The sequence below is a fragment of the Aulonocara stuartgranti genome (assembly GCF_965226115.1).
Source record: "Aulonocara stuartgranti genome assembly, chromosome: 7".
NCBI lineage: Eukaryota > Metazoa > Chordata > Actinopteri > Cichliformes > Cichlidae > Aulonocara > Aulonocara stuartgranti.
Window position 1 is genome coordinate 55335066 of NC_138945.1, and position 22910 is coordinate 55357975.

Sequence of the window (22910 nt, forward strand, 5' to 3'; positions counted from 1 at the left end):
TTTTCTTATTTTGCCTTTCCTTTTTATAAAACTTTTTTTCATAAAGTGTTTAAAATATAGTTTTTTTTTATCCACGTCCATTGAGGAATAATTAACCTTTTGTGCAGAAACTTGAAGTGGCCACAGGAAAATCTAATAATCAACTCTGTTGCTATTGTGGCCAACTCACAATGTTAACAACTGTACGTTTTACAATCCATTATTAGTTATTTAGCTCTAACTCAGTTCTTATTGTCACATAGGTACCTTCATGTACAATAAGACTGATGGAAAAGGCTGGTGTTACACTGCATATTGCAATTCATCATGTGGTACTGAAATCCGTTCCCAACCATGTAACTTTACAACTCCACCAACTTCATCTATTCCCATAACGAGCCCTCGCACTCCAGTAACTTCAGTAACTCCAGAAATCCCAGGCTGCCTCTTTCTCAATCCACCTAGAAAGGTATTTGAATTAAAATATATTGGTAAAGAAAAAATCCACTGCTGTCTTTACTAAGTTATTTAGGCTGAAATATGAAACAAGGTAAAATTTATAATTTTATGCAATGTAACGGCTTTGCTAGCAATTCCACTGTGGTTGCATTTCTCGGTGTTACTGAAAGTTCTTACTGAAAGTTTACAGCAAAATAATTTTTTAAACAGCCTCTGCAACATTTGTGGACATACAGATAAGTGTTAAATTTAATACATCCGACGTGATTTATAGTGTGTATCAGTGTGTATGCCTCTTTTAGGCTAAAATATAATGTAACTCATGTGTAATTCATTTCTAAAAGCACTGTTTTGCTCTCATCAGAATGGTGAAACCTGGCGTTCAAACAACTGCACCACAGAAACATGTGAAAATGGAAAACACATTACAACACATGTGCAATGTAATGTAACAAATATTGTTTGTGAGAATGGGCAACCACCAGTTAAAGTTTATGATGAAAATGGCTGTTGTTTCCACTATGAATGCAAATGTAAGTTTCGATAAAACCCTTTTAAAATTCCACATATCAAAGCTGCTAAACATGTAAGTAAATTACAAAATTATCTTTTGTTTTGATGCAATCTCAATCTAATATTTGCAGGTGTTTGTGGTGGCTGGGGAGATCCTCATTATGTGACATTTGATGGACAATACTACAGCTTCCAAAAAAATTGCACTTATGTCCTGGTTAAAGAGATCACACCTCGACACAATTTTAAAGTTTATATTGAAAATGTAAACTGTAATCCCACTGGAACTGTGACCTGTCCTAAATCCCTTATTGTGTATTACAAAAACTATACAGTTATTCTAACACAGGAGAGAGGAGCAAAGACTGTGAACAAGGTGGGTATCACTTAGACAAAGTGTCTTAAAAGTACTGACATTATAATATATTCAAATATTATGCAGCACCATTGAGATATTTCACTAATAGTAATTAATGCTAAAATTCCTTAGGTATATGTCAACGGCAGTCTTGTCACTACTATGTTTACAAATAATGACATGACCATCACAAATCAAGGAATTGAGATGCGGTTAACAATCCCAAAAATTGAAGCAGTTGTGATGTTCAAAGGTCTTTTATTCAGCGTAGATGTACCGATGACTCTTTTCTATGGCAACACAGAAGGACAGTGTGGTAAGCTAATAGTTGAATGTCTTAAAGTATTGATCGTGAAAGTTAAATGAGCATAATATGGTAGTAAATAATGCTAGAAATAAGTCTATGTTCTAATTAAAAACCTATATTTACAAGTCAAATTTTCCTTCACGATCTGTGATTGATATAACATTCTCTTCTGCATTAACAGTTGCAGTTTTATTGAACTTGTGATGGTGCTGTTTGTAGCCCATATGATTAAAACATGGGCTACTGTATCGCTTAGTAAAGAATGCCAGGCTCATATACAGGCTGATAGTCAGTTTGTCCCTGTGTTTGGCTGTAATCTGTATAATGTTAACATTTCTTTTCGCAAGGTACCTGTGACAATAACACAAAAAATGACTGCAGACTGAAAAATGGTCAGATTTCTCCATCATGCTCTGACATGGCATATGACTGGCGTGTATCTGTCGACAATACGCCATACTGCAATGGGCCTCCACCTCCACCTCCACCTCCACCTTCACCTTCACCTACAATATGCGTCAATAGCTCACCTTGTGAAATCCTAAACAGCGAGTACGAATTTACAAAATAAACACATGTTAGTTCCATCAGTGAGACCACTGGAGTAATCTTCTTTATTTGACATTGTGTTTTAAGGGTATTCAAGGAATGCCACAAAGTAATACGTGTACAACCATTTTATGAAGCCTGTAAATTTGATGTTTGCTACACAACTGTTAATATGGGATGCAGCAGTATTGAGGCATACAACTTGATGTGTGCTGAGGCATCTATCTGTGTAGACTGGAGGAATGCTACTAAAGGAGTGTGTGGTAAGACAGAGCTTTTTTTCTTATTTTTTCTTTTTTAACCATAATGTTTTAGATGTTTTCTAACCATTTTCATCTTAAATACATATTTGTTTCTTGTAGAATATAAATGCCCAGACAATAAAGTCTACAAGCCTTGTGGGCCAACTGTTGTTCAAACTTGCAATGCAAGGTAATCACTACATTATCATAACTGCACCCAAGTAACACTAAACACAAAGTACAGTTACAGGTGTGATAAGAGCACTCAAAGAGTGCAATTCCCCACAGCGAGTGAGGCCTATACTAAAACTTTGATGTTTTATATCTTTTTTTATATTAAAATGTCCTCAAATGCTCAGCTAACCTAGGTACTCATGTCTCCAAAAGCCTAGTTTGTTGTTGGAAAATTTGAAGACTATCCATAACAAATGTGGAGAATATAAAGTTTTTACTGATTTTCACATTTGATGTCACGTTGACTGGATTTTTTACCCAAATTAAATCTGTTATTGGTATCTACCGTCACACAAAATGTAAACGTATCTTAAAAACTGTGAATGCTGGACAGCTAACAAACAGACAGACAGAGAAACAAACAGAACAGATTACATCATCCCCTGGGGAGGATAAATACAATCAGTCTTGAACTAACTGAAAGTTGAATGCAAAGTGGTATGAGATGAAAAACATGCATCAGTTTTAGTGACATTTCAGGTCATTATTTGTAGTAACAGATTTCAGCCTGAACCAAAGGGGACTAAGTGATGCTACTCCTACTCCAGTACAAAAGTACTACACTGACATATAATTATAAATTCTTGTTCTATTTCTGAAGTAATGATACCTCTTAACTGACTTCTTATTTAGATACAATGAACAGTTCTCTCAGCAATGTAATGCAGAAGGTCCCCAAAACAAGAACTGCAATTCTTTTGGAGAGGGGTGCTTCTGCCCAGCGGGAATGACTTTGTTCAGTTCAACCTCTGATGTCTGCGTCTCCTCTTGTAAGCATATTTTCTGTTGCATATTAAAGAAAAATCTAATGTGAATCTTTGTAAGTATACATGTGAGCTGCTTGTTTTTATGATTTAAGGTTGCGCTGGACCTGATGGCAAACCTAAAGAGGTAAATACTATGATATTCTACATATACATTTTCAATTATTCACAGTGTATTTGTTGATGTTGTGTAAATAATTCTTTTTCATCACCCATATAGCTTGGTGAAACCTGGAAGATTGGTTGTCAGGAATGTGTTTGCGATAAGAACACTTTTAGTGTGGTTTGTAAAAATGTAAAATGCGCTACTCAAAATCCAGTAAAGTGCACCGAAGGTGAGGTGCTGGTGAACAAAACAGTGGACTGCTGTGTGACACCGACATGTGGTAAGTTGTTTTGGATATCACGTATCCTCTTCTGCATGAATCAAAGCAAATATGAACAGTTCTTCAAAATAAAAAATTAAAATAATATTTTAGGGCACAGTTTAACATCATTTAACAACAGCAATAATCAGCTCCTTAGATTAACTGGGTTTAGAAAAGGATTTTTTTTTTTGGGGGGGGGGGGGGGGGGGGGCAGCTGCTCACTCACTGAGCTAAACTGGTGCCCAGGAATATGCCCTTTAAATATGATATTTTTAGCTCATCTAGTTGAAGGACCTTCATCTGTCTGTCTGTCCATCCACAAATCACAATGCTCCTCCTAAAGAGGAATTGAAACTTGCACACAATGATCAATTTGGTCTATAAGACTAATTTTGCTCAAGGTTAAGGTTGGGGGGTTTTTTAGGAAAAAACCTGTGAGTTGCAACTGATTTTGAGCCAGATGAGCTACTGCTAAATATCATTGATGTTCTGGATCTATTTCCATTTTTTTTAAATATATGTTTTCCAGAAACACCTGCTGTAAAATACTCTAATTCATTCTGGATTTTACTGGTTTGTTTTGTTTTATATCCACTAATGCTGGAACTATTTCCACCAACAGAATGTAACACGAACACGTGTCCATTGCAACCACATTGTGACGTGGGATTTGAATTGAAGGTTAACACCCCAAAGGATAAATGCTGCCCTGTTTACAGCTGTGGTTAGTGCAACTTATAGGTGTTGTTTATTCAGTGTGTGAAAAGTCTTAAACTTTAATCTAATTATTTTTGTGAACACTGTCTTATTTAGTGCCCAAAGATGTTTGTGTCTTTAATAATACCGAGTACAAGGTAAGGAAAAATTATAGTGAATATTTATATTTATTTATATGTATTTTGGAGGGTTTCTTTAAAGGCAATATTTATATTATGTGTTACTATTAAAACTGTTAAAACATTACTTTTTTATTTTCACACACAGCCTGGTGATAATTTCCACAAAAGCCTATGTGAGCAATGCCTCTGCACTGAAACCAAGAATTCCAAAATGGAGCTGAACAGCTACAAGTGTAATGAAGAACAGTGTTTAAAAAATTGTGACAAGGTACTTTTTGATGAAAATATTTGTATTTTCATTCATTCTGAATGTGAACCACTAAAATTATATGTAAATAAGGTTTTTAAATGACCTCACATTTTACATCCAGGCTCATTTACTCACATACTTTATTTTTTGAAATCTAAGATGAGTGTGTTTTTAAAACAGGTGAAGATTTATGTAATTTATGTAGTGTATTATTATTGATATGTTTGAAGACCTGATCTAAATATTGGAAAGTGCTGCCCTAAATGCTGTTGCTGATTTGTGAAATCAATCTTTAAAAGGGTTTTCATTTGTTCACTTTACAGCTAGCTATTCACATAGTTATGTTGATGTGATATGCTCTGACTTTACATGTCTATCTATAAAATATTTGTTAAATATCTGATAAATATAGTTTTTACCAATTCAGCAAACCTTCTACTCAACCTTCTTAAGTAGCAATGAGAATATTTCTGGAAAATAATATTTCTCTAATATTTTACTATTTGAGTATCACAGATCTAATAGCTACCACAATCTGCTAAATGCCACTTGCAGGATGATTATTAAGTATTTTGTAACTGCTGCCTACTAATCATGCTATATGTAGATTTAACTGGGTGAAGTTTCAAACAATATTAAATGTTGTATTTTTTAAAAAAAAATAGGGCTATGAATATACGGATGTGCCTGGATCATGTTGTGGAAAATGTATAAGGACAAGCTGTGTTGTGAATGTCTCAGGCGTTTCTTCTCCAGTAATTATTAAGGTTGGTACAACATAATTGAAACACTTAATGAGTTGTGATATGAAAAAAATATATTTTTAATAACTGACTACTGTTCTTCACAGCCTTCTCAAACTTGGTGGTCAGAGGATCAGTGTACCAAGTATGACTGCGTGAAAGTGAACAATGAATTTGTAGTTGTAGTACAAAACACAACATGTCCTCCATTTGATCCCAACAACTGCATTCCAGTGAGTACAATCCTTTAAAAGCAGAGGTTTTGTTTCTTACAGCCAAATATTGACACTCAAAAAAGAACATTTGAAAGATTAGTTAGTTTCCTTCTTTCTTCCTTCCTTTCTTTGATTTTGTTTTATAATTATAAAATACAATTCCTAAAATTGTAAGTTTGATTTAAATGTATTTAAAATGTACAGAAGCCAAAAACAGTCAATGTAAACTACATCCAAATAAAAATATGCATCATTAAATTAAAATAACTGCAAAGCCAAATTTTTTAATTAAACAGAATCAACCTGCTATTGGGTCTTCCAACAGTTTTTTATACAAGTAAGTTGTGTAAGTTGCTAATGTTTACAGTACAAACTCCCTGTTTTTCAGGGAACTGAGCAAACAGATGCAAGTGGTTGCTGCAAAATTTGTAAGTATTAAAAAAAATCACATTACACAGTATTACTTTATATTTTTGAAAATGTAATTTCATATTAATATATGCCTTCATAAATCATTTATAACTGTTAAATCTCAAATATTTTCTTCTGTTACCCCAAGAAAGAAAGCCAGTGCTTATAAATTTCCTGTCAGGCAAACCACAAACAAATCATTTCAGCAGCATGTTTTCATTCACAAAGGCTTCTAGACTTAAGAGCTTTTTTAGGTGACGATCAAATTATTAAACATGAACAACAAACAGAACATGATAATTACCAATCCGGTCATTCAAGTGATTTTCTGTCATTCACAGGTCTGCCTCCTTCCCCCTGTAAAATCCACACCAACACCACCTATCTGTACATAAATGACTGCAAATCAGTTGAGAAAGTGGAACTCACATCATGTGAGGGATCCTGTGGAGCATCCTCCTCAATGTGAGATTCATGAAAATATGCAGAAACAAACTATTTACTCATTCATGCTAAACTGCATGTGCTGTTTTTTATGATAATTTCTTATTAAACAGTTGTTTGTTTTTGAAACTATCTTTATTTACAGGTATTCGGCAAAGGCCAATAGCATGATGCATTCATGCACCTGCTGTCAAGAAATGAAGACCAGCGAGAAGGAAGTGCAGATAAAGTGCGCCAATAACACCACAAAAATGTACAAGTACATTTCAGTTGACCAGTGTGGCTGCAAAGCTGCTGAATGCAAAGAGCATGATTGTAAAGATTGTGAAAAGAAAGATGGAAAACTGGACTAGAAAATCTGACAAATATATATGTCAATTATTTCTTCCTAAAACCTATCTAAACAATATAAACTTAATATCAGAAGACTAAAAACAAAACTCGATGCTAAACCTCTTAAACAGCAGAGATGTTTTAGTCTGAAACTTGCATCTTCTTAAGTTGTCTCTTTCTAACTTACAGTCCCTCTCCAAACATTTGCATGTACTCTTTTGGAGGTGGGAGAAAATGATATATTTCTGTGGTGGGTGTGTCCTTTCATCTCTCCAGAAGTCATTCCCTTACAAACTTTATAATGTGCCGTTTCAGCTTCCACATAAATTTAGAAATTCAGATTTAACTGAAATCGCAGTAATTCAGTCATGGTTCTTTGAATTGGGAAAAGAGTTCCATATAAGAATGGGAAAACCAATAACTTGAATTTTAAATTATAGTTGAACATTATTTCTAACAACACAATTATGTAACATTCAATTTTATTATTAGCAAAAGAGTTAAAAGAATGTCTAAAATATCTTTGTCAAATATCTAATATTTTCAACTACTTTCTATTTCAATAAAATTCAGCTTTGATCATGATCATGTGTTCTTGTTTTGGTTTTAAATCCATTTTCTGTGTGGTCATTCCTCATTTGTAGCAATAATTGCATGGTATTTGAAAATATACCATCATCACTGCATTTCGTTGCCCTGTACCTGTGCATGTGCAATGACAATAAAGTTGAATTCTATTCTATTCTATTCTATTAATATTACATGTATTGAATTTGGATTATTTGATGTGATGCTACTTGAAACAGCTATTGGGTGCAAAACCTTTCAACTCTAAAATATCTTTCTGCAATTGTCATTTGTAATAAACCCAAACGTATAAGCCAATTTGTTGGCAAAGAGTCAAATGCACTTGCAGCACAGATTTTGAGTAGCTAGAATAAAAACCTCATCCAGAATTCACATTAGATTCAGATTAACTCTGACAGAGGGCAGACAGGGTGGCGTGGGTGGAGACAAGTGTTAAGGCTTGATTGGTGACAGAAGGATTGCAGCACGATTGAAAGGGAAGGGTTTCAAAGCTGTAGTGAGACTTGCTATGATGTATGGTTTGGAGATGGTGGCACTATAAAACAAAGAAAAATTGGAATTGCTATATATGCAACTGGGTATAGGTAATACATATGAAAATGTGATGTTAATAACCTATAAAGCAATAAGGAGGGTAAAGCTATTAGTGAAGCAGCTGAGATTATTTGGCCAAAGCAAACTTTGTTTAAAAATTTGAAACAGCCAGGAAAGTAAGAGCATGGAATCTATTTTTATAATATTATGAGCATTAAGAAAATTAGAAAGAGGTATTAAAAGGTTGTTTTTATTCGGGGGTTTTTTTCTAAAATACTAACACTTTTAGACTCTATATAACACAAATGTCATGGCAGCAACTCACTGTATGTAGATGTATGACCAAGATGACCTGCTGAATGTCATTACTCAACAGAATTCCAGAATGAGGAAGAAAGTTGATTTAAGTCACTTTGAACATGGCATGGATGGCAACCAGACTGGTCTCAGTATTTCAGAAACTGGTGATCTACTGGGATTTTCCCGCCATCTTTACAGTTTACAGAGGATGGTGCCACAGTGAGTGGTAATAGTGAGAAGGACTCATCCAGGCTCATCCAGGCTGGAAAAACTGATCAGGAAGGCTGGCTCTGTGGTCGGCATGAATCTGGACACTATGGTGACAGTGGCAGAGAAAAGGACACTAAAAAACTGCTGGACATTATGGACAATGCTGGGCATCCTCTGCACACGGCCATAAACAACCAGAGGAGTCTGTTCAGTGACAGGTTGCTTCTCCCAAAGACAAGAACCAACAGACTTAAAAACTCCTTTGTCCCACACGCCATCAAACTGTTTAACTCCTCTCTGGAGGGGAAAGGGAGGGGAAGCAGGAGGACAAAGGAGGGGGGAACAACTAAGCTGTAGTGCCTTTTCACTGTCCAATACTTTTTGTTAATAACCAACGGCGCAATAGACTTCAATACTTGAAATGTGCAATTCCCTTGTATTCTTATTCCTATTTATTCTATTTATCCCTTTTGTATACTCTTTATTTATATATGTCTCTGTATTTATATATGTGTATATATGGTATTCTGCTCACATTCTGTAACTTCTGTTGGTGCTGTGCTATTTGGAAACCGAATTTCCCAGAGGAACCCACACGAGGGATTAATAAAGTTCTATCTTATCTTAAATCTTATCTTATCTTATCTTATCTTATCTTTTATCTTATTGTCTTGTAAAGTCAGAAAAGACTAGCCAGACTACTTCCAACTGATAGGAATGCACCATTAACTCAAATAACTGCACACTGCAACCAAGGTATTCAGAAGAGGATCTCTGAATGCACAAGATATCAAACTTTGAACGCAATGAGCTACAGCAGGACCACAATGAGTACCACTCAGAAACTCAGCTACAATTCATGCAGACTGACTAAAACTAGACAACAGAGGAATGGAAAAACATTGCCTGGTTTGATGAGCCTTGATTTCTGCTGGAACACTCAGATGTTAGGGTCAGAAACAGAAACTGACAGTTCAGGCTGCAGGTGCTATGATGGTGCGTATATTTTCTTGTTAAACTCTGGGCCTGTACCTAATGAGCATCATTTAATTGCCACAGTCTCCCCGAGTATTGCTGTTGACCACGTTCATCTCTTTATAACCACAGTGTACCCATCTTCAAAAAATATTGTTTCCAGCAAGATACGTGTGCCACAAATCTCAAAACATCTCAAACTGGTTTCGTGAACATGACAATTAGTTCACTGTATTCAATGGCCTCACCAGATCTCAGGTCAATAGAGCACCTTTCGGAAGTGGATGAACAAATCTGCAGCAAGTGTGCGATGCTGTCAGATCAATATTGACTAAAATCTCAAATGCATGTTTTAATCGTGTTTAATATCCTCCTTAACAGCATCGTAATTACCAGCATCGTAATTACTGGTAACATATCTGTTAATTTGGTTAAAATGCACGTTAAATAGAAATCGTACCTTTCACTTCTGGCTTTGGTGGAACGATGGTCTTCTTCGCCTCATCCCACCGGAACCTTTATAGTGTAACACACCGCTCGGCAGTCATGTCGGCGCTGAAGTCGAGTCGCTCGTTGCCAGAGTCGTGAAAAAATCGCCAGTGTAACTCATTCTGCAGTTTTTATACTGAAGAATAAAGCGTGTCAAGATTATGTATTGAGGGGAAGCAAGGCGTTCGTTGCAGTATTGATTTATTTTGAGGTAAAGTAAGTTTTCTCCCGACTTCACCCTGAAGCTTTTTTCTTCTTCACTGTTAGCTAACGTTAGGCAGCTTAGCTGAGTAGATATAATAAAACAGTCAACACCACGTCGACTTTGCATATGTTTAAGTGCCATTAAGGTTATATAGGAGAGACTTCCTAAGAAGTAGAACTTACAGTTATGGCACTACAGTGGAGGGAGTTTAAATTATTATTGCTTGCAGCTTATTTGAGGTTCTTGAATAAACTGAGAAATAAACTGTTCGCTTTTATTTGAGCTACAGTTATTATTTTTTCATCCCACTAACCCATATTTGTTGCTATTCTCCATTTTATAGTGCGTGATTACATTAATGCGTAGTTACTACTATAATCAGCAGCAGTTTATCTGTTTTCTCAGTTAGTTGCTTGAGCCATGACATCGCTATCAGAGGAGGTTCTGTTGGTGGTGAAAAAGGTCCGCCAGAAGAAGCAGGATGGCACTCTCTATCTGATGGCTGAACGTATAGCCTGGGGTCCAGAAGGCAAAGACCGCTTCACAGTCAGCCACTTGTATGCAGATATCCGCTGTGAGTACTAGATGCCGTTAAACTACAAATCGAGGCACAGAAATGCTCATCTCTACAAAAATTGCTCAAGCTGCTGTTTCTGCTCTGTACAGGTCAGAAGATCAGCCCTGATGGGAAAGCCAAAGTCCAGCTCCAGCTCGTCCTTCACACTGGCGAGAGCACCACATTCCACTTTGCCAACGAGAGCACTGCACTCAAAGACCGAGAGGCTGCCAAGGAACTGCTGCAGCAGCTGCTGCCTAAGTTCAAGAAGAAAGCCAACAAGGAGCTGGAGGAGAAAAACAGGTACATTTTTAACGTAAATACATGTATCAAGGGTAATGTTTTAGCAGAAGTAATCACAGTCTGTACTAGCCTGCCTGCAGTAATATGTGGTGGTCGTGTTTGTAATTCAATTTTTGGATGTTTAAATGGGGGCCTTCATTTTCAAATTGTGTGAACTGGGGTGTAGATTCCCAGCTGCATTTGTTTTTTCTGAGAAGTTGGATCTCAGAGCTTTCAAACCTGAATGGACCGCAGTCCCCCAGTAGAAGTGGAAAAACCTGGTTTTGTTTGTTATCTGGAAACGTAGTCATTCAGCCATGACTAGCAATACCTGAAATGCAGTGCAATGCCTGCTGCTGCTGCTGCTGCATATTCACAAATAGAGCCTGATCAGTTCTCTGAGTCAAAATACATAACAGTGGTAGTACAGATTCTTTTAAACTTTTACTTCTGTTTATCGGATTGGTGTGGCTTTCCACATCTTTGAGTTCTCTATAAACTCCTATTGAGTTCTCAGAGTCCATCTGTGTGCATGCTTGAAAGTTGTTAATATTTATTTAGTATCATGATAATCCTTTTGGCTCTGCCACAGGATTTCCCATTTTACAAATATTCTGCAAATAAAGTACAAATTACAAATGCTTGTCCTGCAGACCTGTGTGGAAATATACTCATTATTATTTATATACACATTTGTATATAAAGAATGACATCAGTTCCAGGGCTCTAGAGTGCGACCAATTTGGTAGCAAATGCAACCAAATATTTCAGTGGTGCAACTAAAAAAAAAAATTTGGTCGCACTGTTCGCGTAACAAAAAAAAAAAAAATCTCTGCAACTCTCTGTGTGGCCAACAACAGACACACATTATGCCCCTATCGTGGACTAAAGCAATCAGAAATAGTCAGGGGCGGGACGTCACTGATTGGCAGTTGAAAGTGCAGTTGGAAGAGGGAGGTGAGTAGCTTGAATAAAGCGATATCGATTCATTAAATCCTGAATTGACTTTTAAATATAACTGTGTTTTGCCAGAAACGACAGATTCTCAGATTAAAGCTCACAAAACTATTTCAACAACCACCAAACAGCAAATGAGAGCAGGTACACGGATTCCACACAAAGACGTAACACAGACCCGACGCATCAGAATCAGCTTTGTCTTTCTCGGCTTTCTCACCCGACAGCCCGCAGACGGACACGCTGTCGGAGCTCAGCGATTCTGATGCGTCGGGTCCGCGCTGTGTTTACGTCTTTTTGCGCTGATTCTGAGCTGCAGGTTTTGTCTCTCTCCAACTAAAATTCAGCGAGCCAGCAGCAAAGGAAGCAGCAAACTGCGCTTCACATTTGATCAATGTCATCATGAATTCCCTCTGACTTTTGCTGTTTTGCTTCCACCACGATAAAAATCACACTTCATGCACAGCTCTCTATCTCTCTCTCTCTCTCTCTCTCTCTCTCTCTCTCTCTCTCTCTCTCTCTCTCTCTGTACTTCAAGAACAGTTTCTCAAATCTCTGTTTTCTGCATTATTCATTCGCTTATTACCCACCAGTCTACCGTTGTTTACAGTGCTGTCGGCCACTGTCTTTTTCTTTTCTTTTTCTTTTTTCCACTTAAATGAAAAAATTATATTTTTAAGGTTATCTGCTATAAAAAGCCAGGCCAGAAAAATCTCCTTCAAGTTTTTCTGTGTTTTATTCTCAGTTACTTTCACACAAAGGCATCTGCTGTGATGTTCAAAATTCTGATGAAGTCTCACATGTATCAATACTGATAAATGATCAGAATTGTAATATTTCTGACTGTCTGGGGCTAAATTGAATCAAATCAGGACTTTGAGAACCTGAATCAAATGAATTATAGAAATCAGTGATGATACCCAGCCCTAGTGAGCAGCCTAGGCCCGACAGAAGTGGATGTAGCTGTGGGTAATGAGAAAAGATGAAAAGAACTATTGATAACTTTTTTGTTAAGTTAAGGCCTGATCCATCTGAAATTCATAGCCAGTGCTCTGACACGGTGCCATCAATATTTGAATGCTGAAAAAGCACAGTGTATCCAGAAAACACATTATATGCTGCAATAAATGCACTGCCCAAGTGTCCCCTCTCCCCACTGCCTTTCAGCAGCATGCAACAGCAAACAGGTCGTCAGAGGAGGCCGAGATGATGATTAAGTTTAACATTTTCTACAATATTGACAAAGCACTTTAAGTACAAGATTGTTAGTTAATAATTTAGAAATGAATATTGTCTGTATGGACTGCAATTCCCCCCCAAAAAAGTGCACATGTAAAACTGCGGTGTTAAGCGATGCGGTTGAAAAATTTGAGTTAGGCACACCGGTGCGCCCATGGCAAGAAGTTAGTCTAGAGCCCTGAGTTCAGTTTAATTCGATTTTTTTTTATTTGTTTGTTTACATTGTCTTATATTTGACTTACATTTGACTTTAGTAATAAGAGACATTACGTCTGAGATGCATTTTTAGTGGAGTTGGAATTTATAAATATGTATAAATAAAGGCTGGTAAAAACAAGAGAGGGGAAACATAATGATAATCTCATTATTTACCTGCTCTTTTCAATAATAAAAATATAATCAGCTGGCAGATTTCACATGAGTGGCCTGTGGCCTGTACATTTGCACTGTGGGCATGCATGAACTAATGTAAACAGGAAGCAGAGGGCAATTTTGTGGAAAAATACTATGGGGAGTCAATGATGAAGTGAAACTGTTACTCAAAGAACAAACTGAGTATAAAGTGGTCATGGTAGTAGACAACAGAATAGGAGTTGCCACAAAAGGAAAATGCATCTAGGAGCATTATCCATACACACACATTTAAGCTGATTAGGAAGCTGTTATGTTTCTGTTTAAATTTTGTGGCTGATGAGATTAAACCAGTAAACAAATGAGGGTGCCAGCATCGGCATTTCCAAAAGTGTCTTTTCTGCCCATCTAGACTAAAACACAGACCCACAATTTTCAACCAAAGCTGGACCAGCAGCATTTCTAGGTTAAAGGATCCTAAAATGCTGCAGGAGTAGTGTAACCGTGGCTCAGGGGGTTGGGAATCGCATCTGTAACCGGAAGGTCGCCGGTTCGATCCCTGGGCTCTCTGTCCTGGTCATTGTGTCCTTGGGCAAGACACTTTACCCTACTTGCCTACTGGTGTTGGCCAGAGGGGCCGATGGCGCGATAGAAGCCTCGCTTCTGTCAGTCTGCCCCAGGGCAGCTGTGGCTACAACTGTAGCTTGCCTCCACCGGTGTATGAATGTGAGAGTGAATGAATAGTGGCATTGTAAAGCGCTTTGGGTGCCTTGAAAAGCGCTATATAAATCCAATCCATTATTATTATTATTATTATTATTAAATGGTGTGTGGGAATATTGTGATTAAAAACACTTCATTCTACATGGGTGTGTCTGATCTTACAAGATATGGCTAAAATTAATAAAATAAATACAATTAACAAAAACTCTAAAACCAAATTGACTTTGTAGTCCAATAAAAGTTAACAAAATGAATGTCTGCATAATAGTACACAGATCTGGCACTTCTTGAGTCAAAGATCGAATTGTCAATTTGTATCTATCTTAGTTAATGAGCTGACTGAGAAACAGTAAAGCAAATAAAGATGCTCCCAGCTCCTTTACATTTTTATGTGTCAACACACTTTTACTCTTTTATTTTTGTATTTTCTCCTGCAGGATGCTTCAAGAAGATCCGGTGCTTTTCCAGCTATATAAAGACCTTGTGGTGAGCCAAGTGATCAGTGCTGAGGAATTCTGGGCCAACCGGTCAGGAGGCATTAACAACACAGACCCCTCACCGTATAACAACAAACAGGAAGTTGGTATATCTGGAGCCTTTTTGGTGAGTCCATGAAGTCTGACATAATTATGTCACATTTTCTAATCTGAAGCTCTTACCTACAGCTAAAGTTTAACAGACCTCACTTTTATGCTCCACAGGCAGACATTAGACCTCAAACTGATGGTTGCAATGGCTTGAGATATAACCTGACAGCTGACATTATTGAATCCATCTTCAGAACATATCCTGCAGGTAAAGAATTATGTTATCTCCAACTCTTAAGCCCTTAAAAATCCCAGGAAGTGGTTATTACAAGCTCAGGTTTTTATTTCAGTCAAAGCCTGCAACAATGATTTTTAGGGCTGTTCGATATTACAATATTTATCAGATGACGATATGAAAACGTCTATCGTTTTATATTACGCTGTTCTTTGTTTCATGGTGTCGCAAAATAAAAAGTTTACGGCAATATTTTTTTCATGGTTTTGATGGTCACTGGCTATATTAATAAGTTCTCTCTTACTCTAATATTTAAAATAACTACACTACGGATGGACAAGCGACTGTTTTTACGCGTTGTCGTTAGCAAAAATGACAGTAAACTCAGCGTGTGGCTCCGCCGTCCGCTTGTTTATTTTCCACATAAACCTTTCACAATAAAGCTGAAGATCCTGTTGTGATTTTTCATAATAAACTGAAATGATGACAAACAGAAAGACCAGTCAAAACAAATCAAGGACCTTATTTCTAAATGAGGGGCTACCTCTGAAGCATGGACATTGTTATGAAAAGTCTGACATGGACTGTACTATGCAAATTATGCAGGAAACTGGTCCCCACCTCAGACTCAAACACGGCAAACGTCTTTTACCACCTACTTAAGAGTCACATAAAAGAATATGGAGAGAGTGCTCAAGATAAACCATGCGTCGGTCAAAACACTCGACTCCAGGTACACGACGCCCAGCTGGAAATACTTCACGCAATTCGTGTTACTCGAGATTCAAAGAATTTACAGAAAATGTAAACGTTTTTGTGATGTATATCGTTGTTGGGACGATAAATGTCTTGTATCGGGATATGAGATTAATGATTTTAATAACTGGCATGAAATCAATCAGAAAGGAAGCAAAACTACAATTTTCTCACTGAAGCAAAGTCAGTGAGAAAACTGCATAGAGGCTTCGATGTTTTTCCTCAGTCTATTAAATGTGCAGCTGGTGTCCCTCATGACATTTAGAAATAAATTTTTTGACTTTGCATTTTACTTGCAGTGAAGCAGAAGTATAGCGAAAATGTGCCTCATAACCTGACAGAAAAGGAGTTCTGGACCCGCTTTTTCCAGTCCCATTATTTTCACAGAGACCGCATCAACACAGGGACACAGGATATCTTCTCAGAGTGTGCAAAGCAGGATGAGAAGGGTAGGCAATCTGACTCCTTTCTAGGACTGCCACCACACGTAAGAAGCCATTAATGTAAAGTTTTAACATTCAATCCATGCAGGGTTAAAGACTCTCGTGACTCAAGGAGTAAAGAATCCTTTGGTTGACCTCCAGTCGTTGGAGGATAAAACATTAGATGAGGTGAGATGATTAGCCATCCTCAGTCATTTGTGATAACTCTTTAATCGTTTACCTTCCTTTACATATCAAAACCTGTTTTTTGTGACACAGGGTTATGGAATTTGCACAACACAGCCCTCAACTTCCAATGCAAACAAGTCGGTGAAGGACAGCAGCAACTCTGCCATTATAAAGCGGTTCAACCATCACAGTGCCATGGTCCTGGCAGCAGGCTCAAGGAGAGGGTAAAGAAGTCACACTTAAACCTGAGTGCAAGCTTTTCAGCGTCTTTTATCATTTTCCTGAAAATCTCCTGTATTTGAAGGGAGTTGGCGTCTGACCAAGCCAGTGAGACGAGCAGTACAGATGGAAACTCGAGGGATTCTGACTTCTTTCAACCTCCTGTTAAGAAGGTACAATGGCTTTGCTTTTTTACAGTATTGCTCTCTGTGTAGCAGCTTCACTGACTCTGTTCTGTGGACAAACTTTCTTAGGTTAAACTACAGGAAGCCATAGAATTTGAGGATCTGCAAAGGGAAAACAGACCAAAAACAGTCCCATTAAACCTGAAGAAGTCTGACAGGTACCACATGTCCACTTATTTTCATATATTATTAAATTCTTTCTGGGTGACTCCATGTTTTTTTAATCTAATAATATCATCAGTTAACAAGTGTAAAGTGATTCTAAATTATCGTTAGTTAATAAATGTAAAACATACACAACTTATGGGCTGCCTGTAGCTCAGGAGATAGAGCAGCTCATCTGCTAATCGGAAGGCTGGTGGTTTGATCTCTTGCTACTGAAGTCTGCATGCCAAGATACTAAAACACCATACGAAGAGCCAAGATGGAGTTAGTTTGGGCAAGATACGAACCCCAAGTTGCTCTCAAGTTGTGTGTGAATGTTAGATAGAAAGCACGTAGAAAAAGCAATAAATGAAAGAATAAAGTGAATGGGTGAGTGAGGCAGGTTGAATAAAGTGCTTTGAGTCCTCAGGTAGAGTAGAAAAGTGCTATATGAGAACCAGTCCATTTACCGTTTAGTTTATTGTTTTGTTTTTACCTAAAATTTAAAAACATCTAGGTTAACATACAAACAGCTGATGTAATTTAGCTGTCTTTATTTTCCAAGAATTTTGCAGTTTATGAAATTGTTCAGTAAGCTGTGTTTGTGTTTTGAAATGTAGTTTATTGAGAGATTTTTGCAGATGAGGAAGTTGACAGAACAAAGACGGAAGTTTTGGAAAGTCCGGTGGTTTTTGATTGCATCATTGCCTGGCTGTATCTTTTGACTAAACAATTATTAGCTCAGTAGTTCTTACCTGCGACTTCTTCTGTATATTGTTTACATGAGTTAAATAAATTGAACACAAACTCTTCACATCAGAAGCCAAAAAAGATCACATCCACATATAATGCTAGTTTATTTTCCCAACAGAAATTATATCTATTAATCTTAGTTTCATGCCATGTTTTTCCCTGCACTGGCTCGCAGCTCACAGAAGCACTGCATTAGGTGCTGATTAGCTGTCAGGTTTAGAAAAGTTTGTATAGCCGGGATAGTTTGTAGAACTCTACAGACAAAAATCAGCCAAGCAAAATTTGAGAAGAGGGTTTGTTGTTGCTGATCCTTACTTCTTTTGTACAAAGTTCTCACTTGCAGTGTTTCATAATAGATGTGATGTAATACAAGGTCAAATGTTTTTGCTACAGATTACTGTTGCTATAGCACAAGGGGCTGCTCTTCTATTTTGCAGCACTGATTCATGTTTTAGGCTAACAAAACTGCCTCGTTTTTAGTCAGACTATCCAATGTGTCTCACTTCTCTTTTTATAAGGTATGCTCATGGACCTGTGCCACTTCAATCCCAGCAGTATACAACTAGCCAAGATATCATCAACTCTGTCAACTACATCCGTCATGAGATGGCTAGTTACAAACCCAGCCTCACTCAGGTTAGAGCTCAGACTTTGTGTTTCTGTTACTTTAGCATTTGGCTAAAGATGATGTCATCAGATCTTAACCTGCATTCACATACTCATTCAGACTACAATTAGATGCATGCGTGCTATTGATGAGCCTCTGTTGTGATTCAACTGATCTTTGGAGTCATTCGTGCACAGCTGTGAAGTTTAGCAACTAATTTTCAGGTAAAGTTCAGGAGAACATGTGTTAGGGAGGTGCCCAACAAAGAGTCTGATATCCCTGTGATGTTGTTGTTCTTTCAGCTTAGAATTCAGTGTCGCTCCAGGCACATGTTTAGGATGTAAGCCTCCAGTACTTTGTGTCAGAAAGTCAAGGCAGAAAGGCTTTTAAACACATAGTTAATGTTGTAAACAAGTCCATTTAAATGGAACTATAAGCCAGGAAGTTGAGTGCTTAAACCCATCACAAAGCAGCCCTGTCATTTACTAGGAAAACCTTGGCAGACATCCATTTTTTATGACTCTTCCCTCAGAGATGGGACATTTCACATACTGAAGCTTATATTCAGTGTTGCCCCTGTCAGCGGATTGGGAGACATTTCATTGTCCCAGACTGCAATAAGTAGATGATGTTGATATTTTCACTTTCAAATGGTGATTATCAGAGCTTTCTTATATATTGTAAACTTTGTAATGTATTGCAATATTTAATTAGTTCAGTCTGCTACTGTTATTGTCTTGGAGCAACTGTAATCCACATCATTTCCTTATTAGGGATTATTGAAGTATTCTGATTCTGATTAACAGATGAGACAATTTTGGAATTAATTTATTCTTTGGTAGAAAAAAAAAGATTTAGATTATCGTACTTGAGTATTTAAATTGTTAGAAATAATCTAATAATTCAGGTAGTGACCGAAAGAGCGAGATCGGGAAAACATAGGTGGAAATTGGCTTCCTCCGAAGGGTGGCTGGCCTCTACCTTAGAGATAGGGTGAGAAGTTTGGCCATTCGGGAGGGGCTCAGAGTAGAGCCGCTGCTGTTCCACATCGAAAGGAGCCAGTTAAGGTGGTTCGGGCATCTGACAAAGATGCCTCCTGGGCCCCTCCTGGGCAAGGTTTTCCGGGCATGTCCCACCGGGAGTAGGCCCCGGGGCAGACCCAGGACACGCTGGAGAGATTATATCTCTCGGCTGGCCTGGAACGCCTTGGTGTTCCCCCGGATAAGCTGGAGGAGGTGGCTGGGGAGAGGGAGGTCTGGGCTTCTCCGCTTGGGCTACTGCCCCTGCGACCCGGCCCCGGATAAGCGGAAGAAAATGGATGGATGAATAATCAAACCTCTCAGAGCTAAAAAAAAAAAATTCAATTTCAGATCCTCTACATTTAATTTTACTGTTGATATCACTGTAATTACTTAATCTGCTTACTGTTACAGCTTTATCAAATTATGAGCATGACAGATTTTAACTACAGTCACGCTTTTTGTAGGTGTTGTCCAGCACAGCAGCTACTTCTGCCATTGCAGCACTTTCTCCAGGTGGCGTCCTCATGCAGGGAGGTGCACAGCAAGCCATAAATCGTAAGTGTGTACTACAGATTTGGTAAAAGCATTGTTGCTGACTGTTGGCAAGCTATAAACGATTGAGCAATATGATGAATGTCAGCTGAGATGTGGGCTGATCAAGTAGAGTTGTCACCCGGGGCGAGCGGTGTGGACAACTTGTGAACAAGGCAACGTAGGATTTTCCAATTCATATCATAGGTGCATTTAATAAAAATCTTGGACAGTTTAAATCTCAATGACCTCAACGTCACAGGTAGAAGTTTCTGGAAATCTTGTTAATGCGATAACTCAAAAAGGAAGCCACCTAGGATTTTGATATTCATATGTTAGGTGTATCTGCTAGGAGGCTGAGGGGGTAGCACTGGCAGCTGCCAGTATTTTTCTATCCTTAAATGTGTTTAATTTCCACCACGAAAACGATCGGTTGTCTTGTATTGAAACATATTTTACCTAACAGCTTTGAGAATAATTAAGGTTTGTCTTTTTTCCTTCCAGAAATGGTACCGACCGAGGTTCAGGGAGAGTTGAAGCATCTTTATGTAGCTGCTGGAGAGCTATTGAGACACTTCTGGTCCTGTTTTCCTGTAAATACACTGTTTTTGGAGGAGAAGGTGACTGACATTCATTTTGTTTCCATTATCCCTGTGACCCATATATTTGACTACACAAGAAAATCATCTTTGTATTTAATGTATATTTCTGCCTCCATGTAGTTTTGGGAGCAATTAATTAATTAGCATTGTACAATTCTAACAAAAGCGAAAGTTTATATTTGGTATGACCACCTTTATTCTTCAACGCAGCCTGAACTCTCTTAGGCAAGCTTTTATGTAATTTCTCTAAGTAGCCCTTTAGAAATATTTCTTCTGGCTTCTTGAAGGATATTGTGTTTGGGATCATTATCATGCTGTAAAATAAAGCAGATGTTTTCCGAACAGTATTGCAAAAATACTAAAATATGTTATCTTTGCCATTTTTCATAGAGTGAACTAAAGAATGAGGAGAAATTGTGTGGTTTTTGCATGTGGGGGGGTGTCAGGCTGCTAGTAACAAAATGTGAAAAATTACAAAAAAATTGGCTCTTTTTTTATGCCTGCTGATTTCGTAGGTCAGTAATATGTCTGTGTAGGTTCTCAGTCATCCAGGTCATGGTACTCTATGGAGCTTGGAAAGAAAGTGGCTGGATTTCTTTAAGTTTTCATTTTCACAAAATGAAAAGTCTGCTCGCTTTCTGTCTAAGCTTCTAGACCGAAAGGTCAGCAAAATATATCAAAATGAGGGGTGGCTCAAGACTTTCTTGAGTTTTGAAATTAAAGTGGAAGAGAAAGGCTTTTGTCTTTAAGTTTTTTGACACATCTTAGTAGCAGCTTTCCTAATTGCACTGTTATTTCAGGTTAAAAAGACCTGTGTAAATGAATTTGACTCTTAACTGAAATTATCACTAATACATTAAAACTGAAGCTATAAAATCCCATGTAAAATCTTGGTAAAATAAATAAAAAAGACAACTGTTTTTAACAGTTTGCTGACTTGGCCCTTTTTTCTCACTTTGACAATATTGTGACATCTGTGACTCATCCCACCAGCGTAACTAATCCCAGCATTTAAGAAATGTCCTGCAAACTCATAGGTAAACTAAGTAAAACAATAACTATACTTAACTAGGTATTTGCTATGAAAACTAGTAGACATGCTTGCCACCGTAAAGCTGAAACTTATGTGAATTAGTTGACTTCTATCCATGTCTGCACACCATTAACTTAGTCTTTGTTTGTTTTTTAAATTTATGTGTTTCATGTTTTATTTTTTCTTGCAGGTGATTAAAATGAAGTCGAACCTCGAGAGATTTCAAATGACTAAGCTTCATCCTTTCAAGGAAAAAATTCAGCGTCAGTATTTGAGTACAAATGTAAGTTTTTGAGCCATCGACAGTGTTGCACAGACTTTCTTTCACCTCGTAGATGTAGCGCTAAAGTCTCTTTGGTGTTCCCACAGCTCACAGGGCACTTGGAGGAAATGCTGCAGACTGCCTATAGCAAGTTCCAGGTCTGGCAAACTCGTCGGATGATGAGGAAAACCTGAGCTCTGACAGTTTTTCAAAGAGAAGCCAAGAAAGACAGTAAAGTGGTCGGACAAATGACTTGTGAAGGTCCTCCGAATTGCTGTGAGCAGACCACAGACTAAAGCCTAATGGAACACAGTTCACAAGGGCTTAATGAGGAGGATATAGAGGGATGCTGCTACAACCCCAAATGTTCAACAAAGACTAACTGCATTTCAGTCACAGAAAACTGTAATTAGTTTCTTTCTCTTTTCTTTGTCTTTTCCTGGTGTTTGAGAGATTGGTGCCTGTAATGGTTAAAACAGGACTTTTAAAAGGGTTTAACATGACCAAAATGCAGATGGAAATGAATAAAACTACAAAAACGGCTCTCAGGACAACAGTGTGAGATGCAAGTGGAGGACTGCCAATGTGTTTCATCAGTGCACAGAACAGAACGAAATGTGCATTGATGTGCAAGACACCCTTCTGAACTCTGGATAGATTTGTTGGAACAGTTGTCCGGAAAATCTTAATCAAGAGGGGACGTGAATATAGCAATACTGTAAAGACATTTCACACACGAGTGCATTAGTACGTGTGGCTCAAATCACACTGTCACTGATTTGTAACGTCTGCACTGAAGACAGAAATGTAACTCTGAAATAAAGTGAGGCATAAAGCTTTTGTTCATCATACTGCTTGTGTAGGCTTAGTTATTTCATTTAAATCTCCACACTGCAGCTTGTTTTGCTTTGTTTTTTTTTTTCTAATAATGTGATGAGTTGTTTCATCTTTACCTCAGAGGGATTATTTGCTGCAGTATCCAGAGTATATGTGTAGCCTTTCTAAA

The 22910-nt window shown here is 37.7% G+C and overlaps 2 protein-coding genes across 2 annotated transcripts in view; both read left to right on the top strand.

Moving 5' to 3' along the window:
* LOC309710831 (uncharacterized protein) overlaps positions 1-7593 on the top strand; it is a 31101-nt gene extending 23508 nt beyond the window's left edge. Inside the window, exons 29-46 of the mRNA XM_082540638.1 lie at positions 243-448; positions 803-971; positions 1083-1327; positions 1442-1625; positions 1964-2168; positions 2253-2428; positions 2528-2597; positions 3275-3411; positions 3501-3532; positions 3626-3791; positions 4396-4497; positions 4587-4627; positions 4758-4880; positions 5528-5629; positions 5713-5838; positions 6209-6248; positions 6573-6696; positions 6821-7593. Coding sequence (XP_082396764.1) covers positions 243-448; positions 803-971; positions 1083-1327; positions 1442-1625; positions 1964-2168; positions 2253-2428; positions 2528-2597; positions 3275-3411; positions 3501-3532; positions 3626-3791; positions 4396-4497; positions 4587-4627; positions 4758-4880; positions 5528-5629; positions 5713-5838; positions 6209-6248; positions 6573-6696; positions 6821-7028 — 2456 coding nt within the window. The 3' untranslated portion in view covers positions 7029-7593. The remainder of the gene's footprint in view (positions 1-242; positions 449-802; positions 972-1082; positions 1328-1441; positions 1626-1963; positions 2169-2252; positions 2429-2527; positions 2598-3274; positions 3412-3500; positions 3533-3625; positions 3792-4395; positions 4498-4586; positions 4628-4757; positions 4881-5527; positions 5630-5712; positions 5839-6208; positions 6249-6572; positions 6697-6820) is intronic.
* Positions 7594-10123: 2530 nt separating this feature from the next.
* Positions 10124-22755, top strand: gtf2h1 (general transcription factor IIH, polypeptide 1). The gene is made up of 15 exons (XM_082540639.1): positions 10124-10315; positions 10715-10883; positions 10976-11168; positions 14855-15020; positions 15119-15212; positions 16235-16384; positions 16467-16546; positions 16637-16770; positions 16851-16938; positions 17020-17108; positions 18366-18483; positions 19941-20031; positions 20512-20627; positions 21833-21925; positions 22012-22755. The coding sequence occupies exons 2-15, from the start codon at positions 10730-10732 to the stop codon at positions 22096-22098; spliced, it is 1653 nt and encodes a 550-aa protein (XP_082396765.1). The 5' UTR covers positions 10124-10315; positions 10715-10729; the 3' UTR covers positions 22099-22755.
* The last annotated feature ends 155 nt before the right edge of the window (positions 22756-22910 follow it).